This window comes from Drosophila novamexicana, unplaced genomic scaffold, assembly GCF_003285875.2.
Source record: "Drosophila novamexicana strain 15010-1031.04,08,12 unplaced genomic scaffold, DnovRS2.1 tig00000512-arrow-arrow-pilon, whole genome shotgun sequence".
NCBI lineage: Eukaryota > Metazoa > Arthropoda > Insecta > Diptera > Drosophilidae > Drosophila > Drosophila novamexicana.
Genome location: NW_020824809.1, coordinates 266,395 through 290,806, shown reverse-complemented (window position 1 = coordinate 290,806; position 24,412 = coordinate 266,395). Strand labels below are relative to the sequence as shown.

General features: G+C 36.9%; 4 protein-coding genes across 6 annotated transcripts; 2 read left to right on the top strand and 2 right to left on the bottom strand.

Annotated features, from left to right (window-relative positions):
- The first annotated feature begins 924 nt into the window (after positions 1 to 924).
- Positions 925 to 24,230, top strand: LOC115761894. Of its 2 annotated transcripts, XM_030703900.1 has the most exons (3): positions 925 to 1,312; positions 22,670 to 22,727; positions 23,661 to 24,230. In XM_030703900.1, exons 1-3 carry the CDS (start codon positions 1,040 to 1,042, stop codon positions 23,771 to 23,773), a joined length of 444 nt encoding a protein of 147 aa, XP_030559760.1. In that variant the 5' UTR covers positions 925 to 1,039; the 3' UTR covers positions 23,774 to 24,230. The 2 variants fall into 2 exon arrangements, 1 of the variants encoding a protein (XP_030559760.1); XR_004017782.1 differs by lacking the exons at positions 925 to 1,312; positions 22,670 to 22,727 and adding an exon at positions 22,863 to 23,118 and having other exon boundaries at positions 23,661 to 23,738.
- On the bottom strand, positions 5,489 to 6,168 carry LOC115761893 (heterochromatin protein 1). The gene has a single exon (XM_030703899.1). The coding sequence runs from the start codon at positions 6,110 to 6,112 to the stop codon at positions 5,573 to 5,575; it is 540 nt and encodes a 179-aa protein (XP_030559759.1). The 5' UTR covers positions 6,113 to 6,168; the 3' UTR covers positions 5,489 to 5,572.
- LOC115761892 (polycystic kidney disease 2-like 2 protein) lies at positions 10,305 to 12,666 on the top strand. Its single transcript, XM_030703898.1, has one exon. It carries the CDS (start codon positions 10,360 to 10,362, stop codon positions 12,490 to 12,492), a length of 2,133 nt encoding a protein of 710 aa, XP_030559758.1. The 5' UTR covers positions 10,305 to 10,359; the 3' UTR covers positions 12,493 to 12,666.
- Positions 14,039 to 18,599, bottom strand: LOC115761891. 2 transcript variants are annotated; one of them, XM_030703897.1, is made up of 5 exons: positions 18,383 to 18,599; positions 17,690 to 18,324; positions 17,482 to 17,636; positions 17,214 to 17,427; positions 14,039 to 17,140 (listed from the first exon to the last, which is right to left on the bottom strand). In XM_030703897.1, exons 2-5 carry the CDS (start codon positions 18,225 to 18,227, stop codon positions 14,187 to 14,189), a joined length of 3,861 nt encoding a protein of 1,286 aa, XP_030559757.1. In that variant the 5' UTR covers positions 18,228 to 18,324; positions 18,383 to 18,599; the 3' UTR covers positions 14,039 to 14,186. The 2 variants fall into 2 exon arrangements, with proteins under 2 accessions (XP_030559757.1, XP_030559756.1); XM_030703896.1 differs by having other exon boundaries at positions 17,690 to 18,599.
- Positions 24,231 to 24,412: the final 182 nt, after the last annotated feature.

Sequence of the window (24,412 nt, the reverse complement as noted above, 5' to 3'; positions counted from 1 at the left end):
TAAACTGGCTGCAGTTGAAAGCGTTGCCACTTCTGTGCAAGGAGCACAAAATTTCACCAACTGGCCCACTTTTGCATTTGTCGAATAGACGAAAGGCCTAAAAGTATGCAACAAAAGGCACATAAAGTCGGTGCACAACATTCTGGCAAATCGAGCTCAATTTTGTGTAAATACTTAAAGCAGCACATTCAAGGCCATAACACGTGTGCAGAGGAAAGTTCAAACAACGTTCAGTTAAAACAAAAGCGATTTGAACGCATTTTTTTTTTGAGAAATTTCTTTATGGACGCGGCCTGAATGTTTGCGACCTGGTCACGAATGCCGCAGCATCTGGCAGATTGTAGCATGCGACCTAAAGTGTTCAACTTTTTCGAAGTGCTTTCCGTTTTGCCAGCAGCCTAATGCGAACTAGGCATAGATCTTATAGTATAAATTGATGTTAGGTGTACATCAATTGAATAAATCATTTTAATTTGTCGTTTTCGATTTAATAGAACTGCAGAATAAAAGACAACTTTTATAAGGTGTATGTATAAATTGTATGTATCATAGAACATTTGTGACCTTAAGGCAAGTCAAAGCAGGTGAAAATTTAAAATATATAGGCCTATGACACTATCTAGAAATGATGTTTCCATTGGTGGAAAAGTTGTCGAATTCTAGATAAGCGCTTGAATATTCTATTTGGGTCTACGATATAATTGGGGTTATAATTAATTTGTGCAACTAATATTTGCTAACTGCATAGAATACTTTTTTGTTCCATTTTACATAAAGGTTAACAAACATCTTGACCTCTAGTATCATCTGCCAGAAAATAAAAACAAAAAACCAACGGAAAAAACATAAATAAAAGAAAACAAATTAAAATTAAATAACCGCAGACAATAAACGAATAAACGAAAATAGCCCTCGACCAAAGTAAAAAATAGGCGTAAATAGCACATTTGCAATATTTGTGAGTGCGAGTGTCGGCTGTGTTCATCTGCTGTCAAAGGTTAGGACTCATACGAGAATTTTGCACGCTAACTGAAAAGCAATGCCAACGAAGAAGGTCGTGTCATCCAAAGAGTACTCCAAGGCCGGCTGGGCAGCTGTTTCGGCAGTTTCTGGACCTCCATGGGCGGTGCTGCTGTTGGGCGTCATTTTGTTTTGCAGCATCAGCCTTGGGAATGTCGAAGGCCTCAAGTGCCACATGTGCGGCCAGTACAACGAGGGCGTGGGCTCGATAACACCCTGCACGAACTATTCCAAGGAGATTGCGCATCTCTATCTCAAGGAATGCACCAAGAAGAGTGAAAAATTCTGTGTGGTAAGTGGAATAATCCCTGGCTAATACTAAATTGTACACTTCGATTTTCTTTGTATCGGTCGCTGGCTTATCAAGATACTATATTTTTTTTAATGTTATGCATTTATTCAGCGACACGCACTTCCAAAGCCTACCTAAGGGAAAACTGGGCTCAGGGAATCGTCACATTAAATGTTGTTCACTGTCTATAAACGTTATTCAAAAAATGAAATATACTTTGTATACAGAAGATACATTTGTTGATGATATGATAATATATGCACAAAAACAATTACCAAATCGTTTTAAACGAACATTTTATAAAGATCGGATAATAAACACCGAAGCTAAACACAAAAGCAATTCCCACAGCGTAAACTGTAAAACATGTATTCTGTTTTTGTGCATATATGTCTAGAAGTAGGGGTATCCCCTAGACGCGTACTCCCGACTGACTGACTATTGTGTTAGGTGAGCATTAGGTTTGCTAATTGGTTTTGCTTTTTTTATTTTGAATTAAGAAATATTCTTTTTTAAATATTTTTATTTTAATATATAATTACTACATTTTTTATTATCGGAGATGGTAGTTTTGTTAAATCGCATTTGTTAAAATATAATAATATAATAATAATATATAATAATAGTAATAATATAGTACAGTGAGTTTTTTTTTATAACTACAGTTACAGTTAAAAGGGAACATCACATTCCACGCCTTAAAAATTGAGCTAGACTTGTTTTAAGTTTAAGGACATATTTTAAGAAGCGTCTTATGATAAAGAAAAAAACTAGGTCCTTAAATGAATTGCTATTTACCTTGATTAGTTGTCGACCATGTATTATCCCATGTAATATCCTACTTTGGAATCGAATCCGGGCCATTGTTGAAGTTCAATCTAACAATCTAATGAGGGGCATACTAAAACGTGTTTATCGTGTTAAATTTGTTTGTATTACTAATTATTGATAGGTAATTAGATAAAAGCCCTGCAGCCTACACATAGCATAGGCTACTTTTAAACACTTACAGTTTATGCAAATCGCTTGTGCAACGTTTGCGGTCTTCTGGGGAAGCATGTTATTCCATGTACGAATGCCGCAGGGTGCATGTGTGTGGGCGTTCGTTGAATTTACGCATAAATTTGCACACATTGGGCTTCCCCAACCCTCCAGGGTGTCTAACACTTAACGCATCGCACTATGCTGCATTACAGTCAGTGCTGGCGATTTACGAGGCAGACTGCTTGCTTGTTTTAGAAATCATTAAATATTTAAGTTGGGGCTGATATCCGCCCGACACTCTCTAGGAGTAGCCGTGTTCCCATATTTCAACTTGTTCACATCAAATCAAATGATCCAAAAATTCATCGGATTCATTTGTTTGTTCTTTTATTTTGATAACACAAATAATTAAAATATTAATTTGTTTTTCATGGTTTTGTCAACAGCTATGGATCGACTAGGCCTGATGAAAAAGTTTCGGTTTCGAACCCCTAAGAAGACGGAAAGAAAAATTTCTTTTTCTTTGTTTTTTAAATAATTTAGTTGATGTTGCCTTATACGCCATTTGTGTTTCCTTAATTAGTCTACATATTTAGTGTATTTGAGCTATCAGGCGGACGGCCCGTTAATCACTTCCTACTGGTTTAGAAATTATGCCTTCTTGGCTTCCCAGTCAATCTTCTGAGTTTGATCTCAAAAGGTTCCTTTCAGAAGTTCTTAAATCTATGTATAAAACCGTTTGTCCTGACAGACTTACATATTGGTGATCAACGCACGGCCAAAGCCTTCAGAGCTAGAAACCCAAAATTTTCAAAGTAGATACATGCATGGAATTCCGATGGACTTTAACTGGGTGAACTGGGTAAGACAGTTATATCTAAAATGTTGAGACAAATTTGACGGGCAAGGCCTTCTACGTTTGTTTATTTATCAACAGCAACCCTCCTCCTATCGCTGATAATAAGGTTGAAGAGTTTCTGGGAGTTGTTTCGGTCGTTGTTGCTTTTGTTGTTCACGTTGTTGTTGTACTGACAGCTGGACCTGATGCGGCATTGCGGTTGGGCGGCAGCCATTGTGTTTTTGTGGACAAGCTTTTGATTAGTTGTGTGCTAGTTGATGTTGGATGGTTGGCGCCATCTGCTGGGCCCAGCGATGCCCTGCCTTTTATACGCCGAACCCATTAAAAATGGGTAAAAAGGGTATTATGTTTTCTGCAAATTTTTGTTACTGCCAGAAGGAAGTATTTTCGAACACATAAAGTATACATAATCTTTATCAGCATCTATAGTCGAGTCGAAGTCCTCGTCCGTCCGTACTTACTTTTGTTACTTTTGTTTTTTCGTCGATCTTGAAAATTGAGAAAGGTATAAGAGCTAATACAGCAAATTTTTAATTTATGCTTTTGTATAGTTGTCCCCCCCCCTCATAGTTTCCCTCAACGATTTGCGCATCAAACGTCGTTCGTGTGTGCTAGAATTTTTGTAAGGGTAACTCGGCGGTCCTAGGACATTTCCTATCTCCTTTCTTCCAAGTAGAACAATCTTATTTATGATTCACATTTATATTTAAAATGAACAGCAAGATGGCGGATGGAATTTGTTTTTGTCATCAACAGAGCAATGTTTGCATAGCTTACAATTTTCAATAATTAACTAGAGGGCACACGGTCTATCACTTTTTCCCTCCCATGAGTACAATAACGGGCACATATACATGCATACGTGTCATCCTAGTGGGGTCACTGGACAAACAATGGCGCCATTGTTTAAGCCTGTTTCATAGCGGCTCAAGCACGTAATCAAATACAAAAAGAAAACAAAGTAGAGGGTCGAAAAAAAATCCTCAGTGTGTGTATAGCTCTTGACCTCGTGATAGCAAAATGTAGCGCTAGTAAGTAGCAGGAGTGGAAGGGAACAAAGTCAACGTGAGGGCTTGTAATTAATATTATTTTTCTTCAAATTCAAGCTTCGCATAATATTTTGTGATTAGCTCTCTCAGCAAATCCTTCTCGCATGACTCTTTCTACACCATATCCTTTAAAAATGTGAAACAGTGGATGGAGTTTTGTACGAATTTGTTTAAGAGGTAGAAAGAAGTATATCCGATTAGAGCTGTGTTGATCTAGACATATCAGCTATGCCCGTCCGCCCGTATGTATGAACTTCAACTAAACTGAAAAAATATATGTATTCTTATATATATCTCTGCTCCCGTTTCTATTATTGCGAGAAGTAGCGATATTTAAACAAGCGTTTAAATAATAACGCAGAAGCTATAAGGTCTGGAGAGCCCTCTTTTGCTATGCAGGCTCTCGTATATTATCACAGTTCGGCCAAAAAGTTCGTAGGCTAACATAGAAAACATATTTTTTTTGATCATTTTATAATCGCCGTTGGTAACAACTTTTAACACATCTTTCGCATACCCAAATAGTTATTCACGATATGTCCAGCACGTTTCTTTGATATCCTTTAAATAGCCATGCTTAATGCTAGAACTTTGTGCGTTAATATAAAAACATATTGATTAAAGTGATTATCGAAGTTATTTAAGAATGCATTTTCTATAGCTTCATAAAGTTCGCAGCATGTGCACAGAAGGAAGTTCGAATGTTTGTAATGACCGCTTGGTATGGGGTTTAGTTTATCTCGTAGTCGCACACTCCCGACTAGAACCCTCTTACTTGTTTAGTTTATCTAGCTTATACTTTACGTAACAGTTAACCCGCTAAATAACAATGAAAAACATACAAAAACAACTACAATTTTATTGTGCTTTTGGGTTGCTTCGGTTGTCTGCTCACAGGATAAACGAGCGGACATTTTTATGAGTGGTTTGTTTTCTGTGCGAGTTGCTTTAATTTGCCGCATTACATGTATAAAACTGTCGTAAGTACTTACAGCCTTCCAGCCCATACACAAAGGTGGAATTTTGTTTAACTGACCTTGTCCAAAAAGGTCAAGAAGGTTACTATGCCATTTCATTGATACTCAAACTCGAACTTCATCTGCAGGTAGTTTTCCTCAGTATTCTAGAATTTGGGAGCTTTTACCTTGTGAGGCGCTGGTGATCTCGGCATCTTCGCTATAATTAGCCTTTAATAACCTCTGGCGCTTAAGTTTACAGCGAATAGCATACCAGAAAGATTTTTTAGACAGAGATTTGATTTATTGTACCCAGATTAAATACAGATTTAAAATCTACACTTGAAATTATAAGAAAGGATATGCTTAAAATAAAAATATATAATTTATATATATAAATATGAAAATATATTCAACTTGGTGAGCTTGAGTTGGTGGAAAATGCATTTAAGATCTTAAGGTGCTCCTCATAGAATTGTATAACCAACATTGGTATATGGATGTATGCCACCTGGGACTCTACCTGTTCTGGTTGATCCAGGTCCCTAAATTTAATTACAAATGAGATTTTTCCACGGATGTTTGAAGCACACAGTATTTGCTCAGCTTTGTGCCCGTATTCAAAGGCATTGTCAATAATGACTGATGGTTCAATCTTAAGTTTCTTTGCTTTGGCTACATAAATCTCATTTATTTTGAGTTCGGCCTGTCTTTTATTGTTTTTCGTAGCCCGTTGAGATTCGAATTCAGTTATTAATGCCAGACAGTCTAAATTTTTGGAAAGCTCCCAAGTATTATCCTCGTCTGGAAAATCCTGCCACTTCACAAAATATTCCACCTGTCCCATACGGATGCGACGACTAATTATTTTCTCCACAAAATATTCCTTATTCTCATCGAAATCTTCTAAAGAAGATAACTGACTTGAAATTCCCGGGTCCATATTGGACATTTTAAATATATACTAGTTCTATATGAACTTTAAATGAAATGAGTTTTGAATTTATTGTAAAAGTGTCAAACATATAAAATGGTACTCAGATAACCTAATAGTGTGATATTGTTTTCGTGAACTGTATAATTTTGAGCTGCTTGACATTAGCTCATACCATTATTCTAAAACATTGGCGAGAGATTGATTTAAATCTTCCAAAATATTCTGTCGCACTCTAAGCCAAATATCTTCTGTTGCAGCAAGTTTTTGGGTCACAAGAATGACTGCTTTTAATTGGTTTAATGGTAGAGACAGCAACTATATCAATACAATTTTTAATTATATGCATAAGAAAAGTAGCTGACACATGGGGCTTAAGGTGTTAAACCAGGATATGGGTTATTTTTCCGCTGATAGTTGAAACCCCACACAGATAGTTGCGGCTCAATGGCTGTGTGGTTTGTTATGCAAATTTCGCCTTTTTTTATGACGTATCCAGGTTGATTATAACGAGGAGCTGTTTTTGATGTAGGTTTTTCAACCACAATGTGGATACTTTCCGATTAATTTAGGGCATGGCAAAGCCAGTTTGTCGGCTCATTGAGTAAGGCCAAAAAGCGGTGTTATTTATAGTCTGAAATTTATATAACTTACAGACATACATTATATACGCATACAGCCAAGTGTTTGCCAGGGCACCAATAAAACATATTGTGTATATACATAACGAAGTTTTGCAGCGCGGTGCGAATACTTAATGAAAAATGATGCTATTCACAGCACAAGGAAAGGACAGCCAGCGTATTTGTACGAAAGCCCCAACAGGGGAGCAAACGCAGCTGTGCCCAACCAATAAGCTGAGGGCGGGCCAAATGTGCGTGGCACAACATAAGTACTCAAAGTTGGAACATCATTTTTGTATGTTACAAAAGCTACCCGAATGTGCCTAATACATGCCGTAGCCAAGTTGAATATCCTTACCGGCCTTATGACACCGTCTTTTATGGCCTTGCTTTCGAACTATAATTTATAACAATCAAAATCACACAATGAGTCCAAATTATGAAATCAACTTATTTTCATGGTGCAATCAATCATTCCAACTAAAAATTGATTGTGGCCCAAGAGGCATAATCGCTTTGTGCAAGCCAAGGTCATTTTATAAATCTGTGTTGCGGGAGCTCTTGGATTATTGTGGTGTCGGACAATTCCTTTTTGGCAGTTGGTTTTGTTGAATGCTTCAAAAACTTTGAGCAATCACATGGTTGTACGAGTTTAGCATTCAGAAATGACTTTTTTACGTTTTGCTAATGATACGGCCGTAAAATGTCCGGTTTTTTAGAAAAGTTTTTAACAGTTGCTAAGAATTGTGGCTCACTGGCAAAAATCGAAAGAGGATTGTCTCTTTTTTGCCTTGAATCCACCTCGAAAATTGTTATATCTCATCAGAACAAAATTTTTACAAGTTTATTTTATGCGAGCGTACAAGAAAATACTTTAAAATGCCAAATCTCTTAATGGAAGTCACATATCGCACCTGGATATAAAAGGAACCCTTTATAAGATAAACATGAATTTATATGCATTTAAAGTGGAGTTTCCCTTTTGAACTATCATCCATACTAGTATTACTTTTTATTTGAAGATTCATAAGGAATTATTCGTTGGAGCTCCTTTTTAATTTCATTAAAGCATGAGATCTGCTTGTTTCATTTGCTCCGAAGACTTTGTGGGACCGCTTTAACTGTACCAGAGCGCGAAATGGTGTAAATGAGCGCAACTAAATTGATTAATACTGCTGAAATGCGCTTGAAAGGCAACCCAAAGCCTGTGCACAAAGTTTGCCCACAACCAGCGGCGAGGCGGCAGCGCATAAAAACGCGAAATGCGAAACAACTCGCATCGCATGGGGCTTGCTAAAAAATGCATGTTGAACAAGAGTGCACTTGTCAGGAGTGCGTGACTGGGGGATACCCTCGAGTTTCCAAATTCATTTTAAACATGCCTTTACAAAACACACAAGGACGTACTATACGAATCAAGCTTTTGAATAAAATCTGTGTTTTCATATGATATAAAGAGAGTGCAAGGATATACTTTAAGCTTTTTGTTTTTTTTTTCACATTTGATGGCATCCAAAAAGAAAAATATTTTTGTTTTGGGAATACGACGACAGCTCGTAATGTTTCAAAGTGATGCTTAAAAACCTTGTTTCAAACATCAATACTTTGGAAATGGGAGAAAAAATCGAAAAATATCATAAGGATATACGAACACAGATTCTGTTGTAACACACTCTCGCACAAAACCATTAAGCCTTTTTTTTAGCCATTTTCAAAGGATACAGGGTAAAAAATGCAGAAAAGCAAGCCGATTTAATGGTGACTGGTCGCCTCCCTTGCGCTCGTAGACACTTACAGGGGCACACCCAAGTTTTTTTGCACGATGCGCAAATGTTGGGTGCAGGCATTGCAAATGTCGGTTTTCTGGGTGCCAGAGAAACACTTTAAATCTTCAAATCGAGATCTGACAGGCTCTGGACAGCTAACTTGGTTGGGGCTTGTCTATCGTCCTTCATCCGCCTTGTTAGTCTCTTTCAGCTTTGACCTTTTGCAGGATGTCGCCGGCACACTTTCGACATGTTTTTGTGTGAAATGCTTTATGCCCAGTTTACAGCTGATGATTCATTTGAGTGTGCTTAAAGTACATATGCACGTATGTACATAGTATATCGGTCAGCACTTGAATGTTGTTGTTGTCGTGGTTGGATAGCCAGAATTTGTACATTGTTTAGTGTTGAGTGGTGGCCTGGATTGTAGGTATCTGGTGTCTGGGCATCGGCCTCCGTCAGTTTGCCTTTGGATTAGCTCTCACCTCGTTTCCTTTAAGTGGCCGTAAGGGGTTGATGGCATAACAGCAATCAAAGCCATGTTGACGTCCAATTTAGCCGCTCTTGATTTGTGTCGTCGGTTTTTTCGACTTAGGCTACTTGTCCGAAGTCGTGGCCGCCTTTCGGTTTTGGTGCCTACGCCTGTCAGTTACGCAACCCCTTTGTAGCATGTTTTTGCAGCTTTTTCCCTGTTTTTCCAGAGTATGGTTTTTCTACCTAAGCAGCACAACCTTGAAATGCTTACACGTGATTTATGGCGCGGAATTTTCGTCTACGTGGCCATTACGACAACGCTAGTAACTCAAGTTCAGCTTTGTGACACGACTTTTTCCCGTGGACGTATAAGCAACTAGCAACTGTTTTTAAAAAATTTAAATCTACGTACGACTGCATGTCTATAGTTGTATTGTATTGATATTTAAAAAAATGCCAGAAATCAATCAAATGAGGAGTCAAAAGTTTGAATGAATGGGTCCCGCCCATATGCTATCCAATTTTTATTTGAGGCTACAGCCTATGATCTTAGCTTCTGCACCCTTCTAACTCATTGTTGTGGTTTCTAAGCATTGCTATGCCTATATGTAATATGTTTTATATTAACTTAAATCAGGAGCAGCAGGAGGAACATAGGAGTATGTTATATAAATATCGCGCGATCCACAATCTCAGCGTCAGTTGGCGTAGTAAAGTAGAAAGGTTTGTCCTGGAGAGTGGCTTTAACGGCAATTAAACACCAACACCAACACCTCGAGTCGGAGTCATTTCTATGCACAATGAAATTGTTCGAAGAATCTTCCAAATCAGATAAGATTGAATTTAACCATATTTCTGAAAATGCGATTCGAAAGAAGTCCTAGCCATTTTTCGTGGCAGTAACAGTATGTGAAATATAGGTGTGTAGAAATTAAATTTAGTTATTGACAGAAGATTTGTTAGCAAATTTGATTTGAGGACAAAACAGGAGTTGGTGGGGCTAAAGAGACATCATGATTGCTTTTACAATCTGAGCTAGATTGCGCGCAGGTATACCTTTGGGGCGACAAGTTGCGGTGCTGAAGCAGGATCGCTGACTGGGACAGGTTCTAATATAGGGTCTACTGGGGATACCAAATGAAGAGGGCAAATGCAAAAATTGTGAAAACCGGCGATTGGATGGAGACTTAATTTATATTTGCTAAGCAACTCGAAGGATTCAAAGTTGCTTGAGAGCTGCTTAGCCAAATTAGTAAGTTTTCAAAATTGATTACTCACAAAATTATACATTCTGGAGATCTTAAAAAAGCATGAACATTTCTTAAGTGTCAAAAAAATATGAAATATTTATTAACTCAAAAGAATACATTAGGTTTCCTTTCAGAAAACAAAATAATACATTATGGCAGAAAAGAAAACTCATTCTGAATTATTTTGGACCACAGTATTTGTGTTAATAGTGTGCATGGCAACGATTTCAATATTTTCCGGATACCATCATTCCTCGGGAAAGTTAAGGTCAATGCTGATTTCCGTGATTGCGGTGCTTATGTTTCACTACCTATTCGGTGATCCAATCAGGTTTGCATTACTCTCACTTGAGGCCTCCATTTGGCCACCGGGTCAGCGCAAGTTCGCAACGGAAAAGGAAGCCACTCATCACAATCGCCTAGATTATTTGACGTTGCGATTGCAAAGCCTACGTGCTCACCTCTATATAATGGAAAGACATCGTGACGAGAAACTGAATTGCAAGTATAAGCAAATAGCACATGATCTGTGGCTTCATGGAAGCTACTTTGTTTTTGTTGTGTGCTTAGTATTTGTAGCCTGTGATGAACATACGTTTTATACTAAAAATAACATAGAGCGGCTCTTCACTGATAATCATTCTGTTTACTACGGTTTGAATGAAGTTTACGGTATAAGCGATGTGTATAAATTCATTAATAGCTCGCTGATAAATGCATTTTATCCTGAAATTAACCATACTGGTGTATCGGTATGGGTCCACGGCAAGCAAACAATCCTACTTGGAGCTGTGCGGCTACGCCAATTGCGACTGACCGAGCAACATTATGGTGTTTATGAACCGGCCTTCTCAGAGCAATCCTATATGCCTGAATGGAAACTACCATACCTTGACTTGCCCTATTCTAATATTTATTGGCGCATCTACGAGCCATGGGTTCACAGAAATCCGAACGTTCGTGAGCACCTATGGCTGAACTTTCAGCATGTAGGCTATTTTCGTAACTACCCCGAACTGAGCGGATATGTGGTATTATTTGCTCGGAGTCGACAGAATAGTCTCAAAATACTGGAATACCTTCAGAACAACAAATGGCTCAATTACAACACCTCCGCGGTATTTCTGGATTTTTTACTGTACAATACTGATGCAAGCATATTGAATGTATGCACCTTGCGTATAGAGCAGACTCCCTTTGGAAGCACGATCCCTAATGTGAAAGTTGAGAGCGTGAGACTGCTTGAAAATAACCAGCTATCAGATGTGGCAATAGTCTTGATTATTGTTTACATCATTGTGTTTATACAGTTTTTTAAAGCATTAACGGTGAAGTTGTGGTTAGATCCAAGCGAAATTCGAAGCGTGTGGAATACAATAGACGTGGCAATATTTCTGCTTAACGTCATTTTGTTAACTTTGATTATCTTACGTAAAGAGAAAGTTGCATCGATTCTTAAACATATTGAAGGCGCCAGTAAAATGGAGTTTGTTGAGTTAAGACATGCAGCTCGTTTGCACATGCTCATCAGAATGATTATTGGCTTTCTTATCTGTATTACAACGTTGCGTTTGTGGAAGGTGCTTCAATTCTCCAGTGTCTTTCAACTTTTTACCTTTACACTGCACCTGGCATGGCCAGCAGTGGCGAGTGTTGCCTTGGTCATATTCGTATTTATTTTGGGCTTTGGGGTGGCAGTTTCTACAATAAATGGCAACAACAGTTTTAACTTTTATCGGCTTAGCAAGAGTGTCGTATCTTGCATGTGCTTCGCATGTGGATTTACTTTGGGTGTTAATCGAGACGATCTTTTTCATGGAGGCAAGCTTTTCGGTATTATCATTTTTACAACCTTGGCATTCGTTATTTCAGTGATGTTGATAAATGTTTTCGTATCTCTCATCAACGACTATTTTTCCACTGCAAAGGACCAGAGGGATACACGATCTGTACGTCGCATTAGCATTTTCCAATTTATGTATGCTGAGTGTATTCCTTATGTTATGTGGTGGCAAAAGTTTCGTTTTTTTCGTAAATATTATCACCGTAACAACAAAACCGTTTCTGAAAACATTAGACGGGATTTGGAATTAATTGGGAAATACAGGAAAAATGCGGAGAGTGACAACACATTTGTTGTCAAGAAAAAAATAACTCAGTTTGATTTGACTTTGGAACTGGAGCAATTTAGGCGGAAACAGGAACGGATTTATACAATTGGAGCTATAATCCATACTCAAATTGATATACTCAACATAATTTCGAATGCGAATGAAAATGAATAAATCAATTTAAAAATAATGTGTTACTACAAACATTATGGGACTTATATTCACTTTTACATAACCACTTCCAGTCGAATGCGCGACTAGGAAATTAAAGCTCGGTATTCCGTAATCAGTGATGCTATTAGCATTTAATTCTTATATCCTAATATATTAAATAATTAGGCTGGCACTCATTTTGTAGACCACTAAATAAATCAATAAATAATTGCTTTGGGTGTATGCTCATTTGCAAAGATCCTTATAAATGTTTTATTCAGATAATTTTTGGGAGGAAAATACAGATGAACAGATTTAAGCTAGGTCTTTCAGCAATTTTGGAAATAGCAACCACAAGTGTTGAAAATGATGTCAAAATTTGTAAATTTTAGATATTTAGATATCTTCAAATAACTTTAAATAGTATGAATTTTAAATTTAAAAGGGCCCGATATGAATAATAAAGTTATCTAAAATTTAAAGCAAAAAACTTGCCACTGGAAGAACCAGTATGAAACTTTTTTGTTTACCATCCGTCAACGATTTGCTAGGTGACGTTTCTCGTTCAAATTCATTACCAAAGAACTTTACGAAAATCATTTAAAACCTGTTTCAAACATCCTCGGTGGAAAATGAGATTCGATGATATTTTGGGAGGAGTTTTGAGTTGTAATCGATTTGCTTCAAATTTATTTTAAAAGCCTTACATAAGTACTTAATGAATACGTGTTTCTGTGAAAAGTTTGCGCAAAATTTACAACTATTTTGCTTATTATCTGTATAAAACTCATTTTCATGGATCATTTGTACAATTTATTTGTGCCATGGAAAATGCGAGTCAAAGGTTTAATGAACATATGTGAACTTTTTGCCTTCAAGCTTCTTACCACAAGACACGGGGAGATGATGATTTCTATAAAATCAAAGAAACTTTATATATATACTATTCTAGAAGCTACATGCCAAGTTTGGTGACTCTAGATCTTATTATTTACCAAAATTGCTTAAGCACGGGATTTTGATATCGATTTTTGTCGATTACTTTGAAACGGGGCAAGATATCGATTATCGGAAACAATCTCCCACAGCTAAAATTTTTCTAGCTCTTATAGGTTCTGAAATCCTTGCGATCATACAAACGGACAGACCGACAGACGGACAGATGATGCCTTTTGATGGTGATCAAAAATATATATACTTTATGGGGTCGGAGATGCTTCCTTCTGCCTGTTACATACGTTTGCACAAGTACATTATACAAGTAAGAGGCTTTAGTCGGTAGCTATCGCCTAGGGGATACCCTGAATCCTCTGTTACCAACACCAAATACAGCTCGAGCTGTGCGCTCGTTTGCTTCAGCAGTAATAAAAATAAATTAAAAAAATAATAATAATTAGGAAGACACTCGTTTTCGTCGATCATTATTTAATAAACAAATTATAGCCATTTGGTTCGTAGCAAGTTATAAGTATACCTTTCAATGAATCATCGAATCGAAACATTGAATTTTTGTTTTCTCATTTTATTATAAACAAGTTCACAAAACAAATTTACCCACTTTGCCCATTTCAATGAGTTATCAATATAATAAGTTTATTTGCTTTCAAAATCTTCGGCGAAAAATGAACTGTAGCCTACAAATCCTGGGCTTAGGTTGCACTTTGCGATTGAATTTCAAGAAAATTAGAAAGGGCTTTAGAACATTTATATAATACCTATCCGAGTATCAGGTAATTAAGAAAAAATTCAAAAATTACGGTTGCAAAGTAGCTAGCGATTGCAATCTCAAAAAATTCAGAGACCGATAATAATATGACCTGTTTTTCAAATTCAAAATAGTTGATAAATGTAGTGTTTCTGAAGTAACAGAAAACCATGGTTATTGTGAGAATCGTTTTGCATAACCAAATGCAGGTACGCTCGTAAATGTTGCAGGATTCATCGGTAAAACGCCAGGGTCCCAAAATGGGCTGCATCATAAACCAGTTGATAAAATAGAACTTACAATAATATCGAAATCTGTGTATAAACTGGCGGCAACATCCGGTGGGGACCTTTACCTTATGTAATCGATTTAAAGTCGCTAATTTTTCTGTCGGTAAGCAGGAGACCCGAATCTTCTGAGCTCTTCGTATCCAGCTACGTATAAGAAATGTATAGCTCAGATCGTGTCGCAGATCATCAACTTGTACGGAACGACAGTACCAGGATGGATACCTGCCGGACACATCATGACTAATTGTCAGTCTACAGGGTAATTGCATTTTCTCGTCGCTGAGACGTATCATGCACGAAGTGTTTAATTTCAGATGCGGATTTATTGGATTCTGATATATAACCACCTTGTAGCGTCCCAGTATCGATGTAAACACCAGCTTAATATTGGCTGTAGTTGAACCTATTATGTATCCGCCCGTACGCAAGTGTACAATGATATTTTCCGTGCGTGGTGGCACCTCATCGCGATTCGATTTGATGACACGTATTAAATTCTTTTTTTTATGACGCAAACGTAGCATGCCTAATATTAAAAGGAACACAGTGCCTAGAGCCAGTAAACAGTTAACTAGCAAGCAGCCTAAACTAAAGGGCGATTGGTAGGCATAGCTGTGTATTTTTTTTATGGGAAATGGCTTGATCTCATAACTCTTGGCGGAAAACACCGACAAGTGCTCAACGTTGCATCGCGAGTAAGGGGGATCCTGTGCCAAGTTTTGCGGATAGCATCCATGTTTCATCCAGTTCGGATATTTGTTACTTATATCCCATACACTGCATTCTTCTGCGCTGATGCGAAACGTGTAGTGAGCGGGTGCAGTATCAAAGGAGTTTGCCTTATATACCGCTATATAAGCGATGCCCTCTTCTGTACATCGATTCTTTAAAATAATTGTCCTGCTGTAACAGTCTTTCGATACAATGCAGCTTTTATCATGCAGATTGAGCAGGGTAGGCTCTACATTCATGCTAATTAGAACCCGGAGACTTGCTGAGGTATTCACAAAATGCACCAGCATGTTTACCTGGCCATCCAACTTTAGTCTATAGATAATCATATTATTATGTATCACATCGGACTGCTCGTAAAGGAAACCCGTGTAGCCTTTGACATTGTGGAGTCCCAATTGATACAAGAGACTCGATTGACTTTTAAACTTGTAAGGTGCATTACGGCCAAGAATATCGACAGCCAAAACGGCGGTAGTTGGAGGAAAACGTCCTGGTGCCCACCAAAATATATCGGACTGGAAGCACCACGCATGTATTAGCAGATCGTTCGTCCCAAGCTTTTGCCGGTGAGCTTCGACTGTTTGAAGAGGTATTTTTAGAATGCAGGATGTGCAGTTAGATGTATATACGATAGGGGCATAAGAATTATGCATCTCCACTATGTAACTGACGTTATTTGAGACATAACTGAATGGCTCCTCTGGTTGAATATGTCGAGTGAATTCTTCGCCAATTGTATGCCATATTTTAAAGACCAAGCTAACAACGTCTGAATAACATTTTATGTGTGACAAAACCATTTTATCGAAAGGGGGCCAATCGACAGAATCTTCATTATACGGATTATCGAGAATCAATTTTTGACTTGCTAGCTCCGTATTCTTTACCATACAATATGTAACAATATTGGTTATTAGCATGCCCATGTCGCGACAGATCGCTTCTGACATGTCTAGTATTTCGGTATCTTTTCTGACAAAATCAAAAGTGAATATCACTCTTTCTAAAATATATGACATGGCGTTGGCTTCATGGCAATTTACCAGTCCCACAAATGTAATACATTTATAAGCAATTTCAAGGGTATTTACCATTTCGAAGACCGAAAGAGTTCTATCCATTGTTATGGACCGGAAGTTATCTAACACATCATTTATCTTTTCCGGACTTGCTAATAATTTTTGCAGAAAACAGAATGCCTGCTGCCTGCGGCCATCCACTAGCATCCTAGTCAGGCTATAATTGTCAAGAGTTTCAGATCCTGTAAGGTTCATGGGCTCAATCGCAAAAGAGATATTTATAAATGTGCAGAGAAATTGAAAGCCGCATATGCGAACAATTAATGGAGTGTTGCCATTTAGGTAAAGGAAAGTTTCTCCCGAATTGGTGTTATCTTCATAGATGTTTCCCGTTCTATAGGTATATAGGAGCGGTTCCTGAATCATCGAAACAAAATTTTGGCAACGAATATGGAACTTTGTAACACATTCCTGTCCATTTTGTGGCTCAAGTACACAGTTGCCGCTTTTTAAAGGCTGTAATTGTTGCAATCTCAGTTCGGTGGTACCCTTTCCGGCCTGGTCTGCGACATTGAGTGTTACAATCAGTTCACCTACCAAATCCTTTGCCAGTTTCATCACAAATCGCTGTTTGTTCTGCTTCATATCAATCCCGTTCAGTCTCCATGTATAGGTTATAGGCATCTTGCAAGCGGGACATAAAGCTTGCAGGTGCAGCACATGGTCGGTTGCGTACAGATACCTTTGGCAGTTTCTGATGCACTCTATATTTACACTGAGTGGGTCTCTATCGCCTACTACAACGATAGCTTGGCTAAAATGACTGGTGCGGGCGCTTACTAGTTTGTTAGCGACTCTTAGAGTAATTATGTTTTTTTCACCACTTTTGAGAATTTTGGACGGTATATTTAGCTTAGGATCTGCAACGGCGTCAACGAAAAGGTAGTATTAAAAAATATTAAATGGTCGGCTGCGCTTAAGATGCATACTCACTGGAATTCTCGAAGGTTAGGTATTGCTCATTACTTCCATTCTCTGCGCTTAATATCCAAGTATACGTTAGTTGTTGAGGAGCGCGCACATTTCGTGCGGGCTCACGACTTTTAGAGCCATCAAGAAGCAACCATTTACTATTATTATTTATTTCTCTGTAGTGACCGCCGGCTATATTAGCAACCACATTACGTGCTGTCACATTTATGTAACACTGGGGAGGTACAATAATTAGAATCAACTTCTGCTTCTCGTAGACATGACATACTCTTACGAATACCCATGGACCTTTGATCTCCTTAAGCCCAAGCTTCACCGAAAGTAAAAGATTAGGGTACAAACTTAATAGAGTATCGTACCACAATGTATAGCGTGGTATCTTAAGCAACAGTTGCTCCCCGACACGTGTGGTAAAATAATAAACTGTAATGAAAGTTTTGAAGTTGTAGTTGGAGAAAGGGCGTGCGGTTACTTACAATTTTCCCCAAAGTTGTAAATGGTCCATTGAGTTTGCATGCGTTCTAGAGGGAAGCAGCGCTCTTCCACAATCGCTTGTATGTTAATAAAGCGCTCCACATCAACCTGTTGGGGTTTCTTTGGATCCATGCAGTGCTGAAAAACAACACGAGGCATACAGGGCGAAACGTTTGATTTTACTACGTGCACAATCAGCGACAAGGTTTGCACTTTTGGGCTCGAACGATTAATATTTCCAAAGTACTTAATAACCACACTAAGCTGATTTGCACCCAGTGTAAAATGCTTCGCCTGAAACACGTAATAGCGAGCATCGTTATACGGCAGATTAGCATGTCTTCTTATACCTAGTCCCTGAAGGGTTGCTGTGAGGTTGTTTGTATGCTTGCTGCTTAATGTTTTTGAACGTGGCAAATGTGCAATCATATAAGTTGGTGTCGATACAGTTATTTGAAAGGGTTCAGGGCCAAGCTGTCCAAAGCTTAAAACAATATGTTCCTTTGCTCCATAGATTGCACGAACATTATAACTACACATGAGTTTTGTAGGTGCAGCGCGCCCGCAATCGACCCCGGTTCTCTGGCGCGAGCACTCACAGATCGTTTGACCAACATAGGGAACACAGATCTGTTTGCTGGTGCATATATTTTTTTTTGTGGTACACAGGTTCTTTACTTGCTCACAGTATTTACCCTGGAATGCCTCCTCGTAGCAGCTACAGCTCGGCTTACTTTTGATTATCCTACATTCGCCGGCAAAATTGCAGTACTCTGGGGAGCAACGATTTGTAAAGCTAGAAAGAGCAAATACATTACAAATTAGCAGGCTGCAAAACTCCAACTTGTTCAAATACATGATATTTGTTGGAATTCAAGTTTTTTTATATATCTTGGAATGTGAAATTAAAATTGCCTATTAAAGTATTTTATTTTTTGACACTTCTGTGCTAGAATCAAGTCAGCTCTTTTTGAAATACTTATCTTCGGCAAAGCTCAGAAATGATGAATATCGGAAAGTCTCATTTTAAAAAAGCCTTTTGTCATGTAGCACTACAATATTTTTTTCAATATAGACGCAACGCTCATGTAGGTATTTGAGTAGCTGCCTGTAGCTCTATTAAAATAATGCCTCTCAATTCAAATTTAAATAATTCTATCAGTATTTGAATGCTGGTGTTTGCTAGATAAGTGCAACCAGACGTTACAGCCAGCAGCCAAATCATTTTATTGCATTACGTCTATGGCATTGCTGAAGGCAACTCAGTTTTTTCCATTTTTGGCAATCATATTATTTCTGCTGCTCTTACAGCGTTCCACCGAATGGAGTAAGGCAAGAACTAAATTTTATTCAAAAATTCATTGATGTTGCTAGTTGTTTGTGTGGGCGTGTTTCAACAAATTGCTCCTGCAAAATATTTGTAGTGTATGAGGCAAATAGAAACTGTCGGCTTGCAAACTTGACGTCTGCTCACTGTTAAAAGCTTCACCGGGCAACACACATCAACACAGACAGACACACACACACATAGAAAATCAAATTTCAGGCATTCCCTTATGATGGATTTAAGGTATATTGATGGTATTGAAAAAGGGCAGCAGTCAGAGAGCAGTCCTCTTTTGCAGCGGACTATGCCATACAGTAGAGGTGTTCGCTGAATGTGGAAACTGCAGCGTGAACCCAAGGCATTGGATGTCAAACACATTTTGCTACTTTTTAGGTTACGTAATATCGATACCACAAAGCTATTTAATATAAATATATATTGAGAAAAAAAAAAATAAATAAATAAATATATAACATATAAATCTAATTTAATCCAAAATCGTAAAGGTATACCATATGCATCGCTGTTAAAGTAAATTAAGCTTGATGACAATGTAACTCAACTTGAACTTTCGCTAAATATATATTTGGATATAGATAAAGGTGGTTTATTCTAAAAATATAATATAAAACATGTACAAATGCCATAAATATAGCGTTTTATTCATTTTGTATGTTTATGTTTAATTTATGTATATATAATTTTTCCATAAGTCAAGTAATTGCCTCACAAAAGGAGTACTTATGAACTCCCAGCAAGACAAACGCATTAGTGGCATAACATAATAACCCACTCTTTGCCTGTTGGGTTGACTGCCACCTTCAGATATCATGCAAGTCTAGGAACTCACGCACGACTGTTAAGTGCCACCCAGTCGCCCAAAAGCCCATTGCAGAGGGGTTGCGATTTGTAATCTTTGACGTTTTACATCGTCTCCTTGGGTTCCTCGGGGCAATCGATTAAGGGGGTTAAGTGCTGCATGATGGCAGCTGAGTTCCCCTGTCAGCCTGCCGTGAACACGTTTTTGTATAGCCTACCGTATAGCTTTGGGCAATTTAATGTGGGCTCACAAGACGCAGGTGCACTGTTTCCTTGATGTTGATCTGGGAAAAAAAGTAAAACGTTTACAATACGAATTCCTTTACCACGTTGCAATCAAAAATTACTGAATTAGACTAAAATTTGTATACCCTTCGATATTATAATTTTGTCTCGAAACCATATTCGGCATCAACTATTTTCCCTGTGCTTTTTAGATACGAGCAAAGCATTATGAGCATTATGAAAGGTTCGGTCTGCATGGGTATTTAATCTTCGGCGTGCCAAAGATAGTTCCTCTTTCTCGTTAAAGTATACAGATTCATAATTCCTTTCAGGGCGAAATGCTTGAGAAATCTTGAAAAGATTTGAAAAGAAATACGCTTGCGGAATTATTGTAAAAAAAGATCGGCAGGCTGAAGAATGAATGACCTAAGGCTTACGAACTTGCTGAATTTGGTCAAGAAGAGTATTTCATTCTAAAAATTAATTTTCGATTGATTCTTCTTATTGAGCTATCTGACATGGGAGTCCGATGATGATAAGGCTTTGCTCATATGTAAACGTTTTCATAAAATATCAAAATATTCGATCGATTGTTCCCATGGTACCTATATAATAAGGTGGCCCGATCTGGATGTATTGCCTGCATCAGAAAGTCCGACCTATGGACGATAGATTAAAAACTCATAGACTAGTTTGGATATTAACAGATTGACAAACATTTCTACATCGACTCGGCTGGTGATGACAGACAAGAAGGGGTCGGTGTGTCTACTTCTATTCGGCACATATGTATATAATGACAAATTAGAGCTCCCTTTATAAGGGTATAATTTATTACACAAACCGAAATGCAAAATATATATCGAAACAAACACATACATATGCTTATAAATTTGTACATTTTTGGCTTTAATACGTTTATTTTACGGGCATAAAGCTGTGTGCATAATACATAATTTTGTTTTACGGGCTTAAATTACAATGTTGACTACAACAATCGTTGGACACGAACAAGTAAAACTCTTATAGTATATATTTAACGATATTTGTATAAGGCGCACACAAAGAAAAATATGAATAACCCTCTAGTGGGGAGTACCCGACTTTTTCAAATCAATTTAATACCCACTATGATTAATAAACATAAGTTAAACAATAGTGCTCTATTCGACAGGGTCTGACTAGGGGATACCTCCAGCCCCCAACTACCCCCAACAAAACTATATTTAAATAAAAGATAAATTTCAGTGCTCGGCTGGTGTCGAACTCGTAAATAAATTCAACCGGCAAAACAACTTGCAATTGCCCTATACCTCACATCGACTGCAATGCTTAAATTTTAATGAAAAATGGAGCTAGTTATAATTGTAACTCAGAATACAATATTCTCAAAATGTAATTCATTGAATTAAAAACGAGACAGAAAGGCATGCCGAATTTTTAATACCCTTGCAGACCGAATGATAATGATAGGATTTTCTTAGTATATGAGTAGGAGTGAAACAACTAAATGCTGAATTTAATCAAAAAACTTGATAAACAAAAAAGTTGTTCACCGATCGTTCCTATGGCAGCTATATGATATAGTGATTCGGTGTAAATAAGATTTGCAACTTATAAACGCTAAGTTTGGTCAAGGTATCTTGAAAAACAAGAAGGTTTCTATAAACGTACTTTCAACTGATCGTTTCTATGGCAAGTGGTCCGGTGTTGATAGGATATTTCATATTTATGAGGAGCATAGCGAAACTAATAAATGTCGATTTTGGTCCAGATATCTTGATAAGCAAGAACCCATTTTTCGACCGATTGTGATTATGGCAGCTTATGATATCCGATTCCGACATTGACAAGTGTAAAGTTTAATGACGATAGCTAAAAAATTGATAGACTGATAGACGGACATAGCTATATCAACTCGGTACTGATCAAGAATATATATATTTATGGAGTCGTAAATGTCTTAATACTCTCTGCAAGGGTATACATTGTATAAGTGGATAGTTTTTTCATTCATTTCCAAAAAATAAATTGCGGCGTTCCTTAAGAAAATTATTTAAATACAGGGGTGAGAAAAAAATATATATATAAAAAAATGTAAAAGAAATACCGCGCAAGAAATCATATTTTCTTAGTTCATCTTTTTATAGTTGCACAAAAATTAATTTTAATTTAAAAGCTTTTAGGAATCGTAAATTCGGTATCGAGATATGTTAGAGTAATGATAGAAAATGCAGAACGCCGATTTATTTCACATTTATCCAATAAAAGTAGATTTGGTCACAGATTCAAAAAATAACTAATTTTGAAACCTTTTATTAAAGTTTAAAAGTCGTCGTACAATTTTATAAATAACCGAATAATTCCAAAATACATCGACCAATCCATTTCTATGAGGGTTTGTAATCAATTCTCGTTGGTTATATTTTTAATCCGTAATTTTTTTGACTAATTGATATCAATATGGTCAACAAGCAGCAGGTAAGAATAAAAGCTGTATAGCTCATGAGCTTCATTTAACTTTATGTATGTTTTTATTAAATATTTACAAATTGCAAAATTCATGCAATTGACATTAATTTATGCGTCGTTTCTCTGTTTACATTTTCAGAAATATGTGAGCGAGTTATCAACTGTGCGCGATTGTGCTACTGAGTGTGTCGAAAAAGGTAGGTTTTTTATTCATCATACATTCGAGTTATTTGTCTTTGATAAATTTGGTTACAATAATTTTTTTGAATTTCACAACATGCACAAGATTCTATCTCGAGCTCTCCTTTTTGTGAATAATAAATAAAGTAACTATTGTTAAAATCAAATAATTAACTTCTTTAAATGGATGTGGAACTGTAACCTATAAGTTCCATCTATTTAACCAAATTGGTGACATATGTTGTATGCTTAGTGCTCGATGCTAACCCAATTTTTGCACGCAACCCAGGACAGACGGAGCACCTACTTGAATGCAATCATCACCAACAGGCTTACTCCTCGATCCCATTGAGTCCATTGAGTAATAAAGAGAAAGAGCAGGCGTTTGGATCAAAAGCTGTCCCATCTGTATGTTGTACTTCTGAACTGTAAGAACTAGGTTGACTAAGCTATCTTAGCTTTTACAAGCATCATTTAATGATTAGGGTTAACGTTACATAAAGTAGCTTGGATATTTATATCTCTAGAGATACTCTAGAGATGCTCGATACTCGATACTTATTCGCATTATTATCGATATGGCTATACGCAATCCAATAATCGATAACTTGCCCCGTTTCTAGGCAACCGGTAAGGATCGACATCGAAATATATATTTTTGTGAGTAAATTTCCAATTTTTTAAGAGTTAGTCACCAAATTGACATGTATACGTACAAATGAAGCATCACAAATTTATTAGCTACCGCTACACCTTCAGCGCAAAATCTAGTAATGAATCAATTAGAACTATCCACCAATTTAAAGTACAATATTAGTGATGTTGTATCTTTGCCTACATTCGAATAGCACAAAAAGCTTTTATGCAGAAAATTTCATCAATATTCTTTCTTCAATAAATTGGTATTCTTATAGCCTTACGATTATTACTCATCTGTATTTTTCTTTCAGAAATTTGGGAAACCCAGACCTATTGCTGCACAGAGGATGGTTGTAACTCCAGTGACCTTGTGAAATACACCATAGTTTTGCTGGCCATTCCAATCTTTATATGGTTATTTTAGACGATATCATGAAAGCGTCAAGAGCAATGTTATGATAATTTCATAGATATTAAAATTTTTACCCATATTCATTTTTTTTATTGAAGGCATTGGATACGTATAGTAAACCATGTTTTGTTGTTAATCTTTTCAAACACAAATTCTGTAAATGGGACCTACGAAAAAAACGTTTATTAATGAAGAAAAAGTATTAAATGCTACTTAAAACATCCAACCAATTAATTGGAAACAATTTTAAGTTTACTTAAGCTGTCCAAAGAAAATTTGTTTTTATATTAAAAGAATACTTTACATTTGAGGAAACATTTTTAGAGATTTAATGTTATGCTGTGCCCTTTTTTTTTTTAAATTGACAGCTAAGCTTCCAAATTAGTAATAGTTTAATGTGAAAATTCTAAAATTATATGAATTGACTCACATATAGAAATTTGAAAACAAATTCAATAAAAAACATGCCAAAATATGTGTGTCTAAAAATGTATTAGGTACGATCAATAAGTGCATAGGAATTACCTACTGCAAAAAAGAGCTAAAGTATGAAATGACGAATAATTAGTATAAACAAAAATATAAAATTTGTATAGCATGTTTAAATTGCTGGTATATTATAACTAAAATAAAGTAGATATCGTTTGCTGA

Bases quoted from the DNA above. Each gene is read 5' to 3' on its own strand.
- LOC115761894 (XM_030703900.1), top strand. From the start codon at position 1,040: ATGCCAACGAAGAAGGTCGTGTCATCCAAAGAGTACTCCAAGGCCGGC. The intron at 1,313-22,669 runs GTAAGTGGAATA...TTACATTTTCAG, and splicing joins AGAGTGAAAAATTCTGTGTG to AAATATGTGAGCGAGTTATC. The intron at 22,728-23,660 runs GTAGGTTTTTTA...TTTTTCTTTCAG, and splicing joins TACTGAGTGTGTCGAAAAAG to AAATTTGGGAAACCCAGACC.
- LOC115761893 (XM_030703899.1), bottom strand. From the start codon at position 6,112: ATGTCCAATATGGACCCGGGAATTTCAAGTCAGTTATCTTCTTTAGAA.
- LOC115761892 (XM_030703898.1), top strand. From the start codon at position 10,360: ATGGCAGAAAAGAAAACTCATTCTGAATTATTTTGGACCACAGTATTT.
- LOC115761891 (XM_030703896.1), bottom strand. From the start codon at position 18,545: ATGTATTTGAACAAGTTGGAGTTTTGCAGCCTGCTAATTTGTAATGTA. The intron at 17,637-17,689 runs GTAAGTAACCGC...CTTTCATTACAG, and splicing joins TTACAACTTTGGGGAAAATT to TTTATTATTTTACCACACGT. The intron at 17,428-17,481 runs GTATGTCATGTC...GTACCTCCCCAG, and splicing joins GTCCATGGGTATTCGTAAGA to TGTTACATAAATGTGACAGC.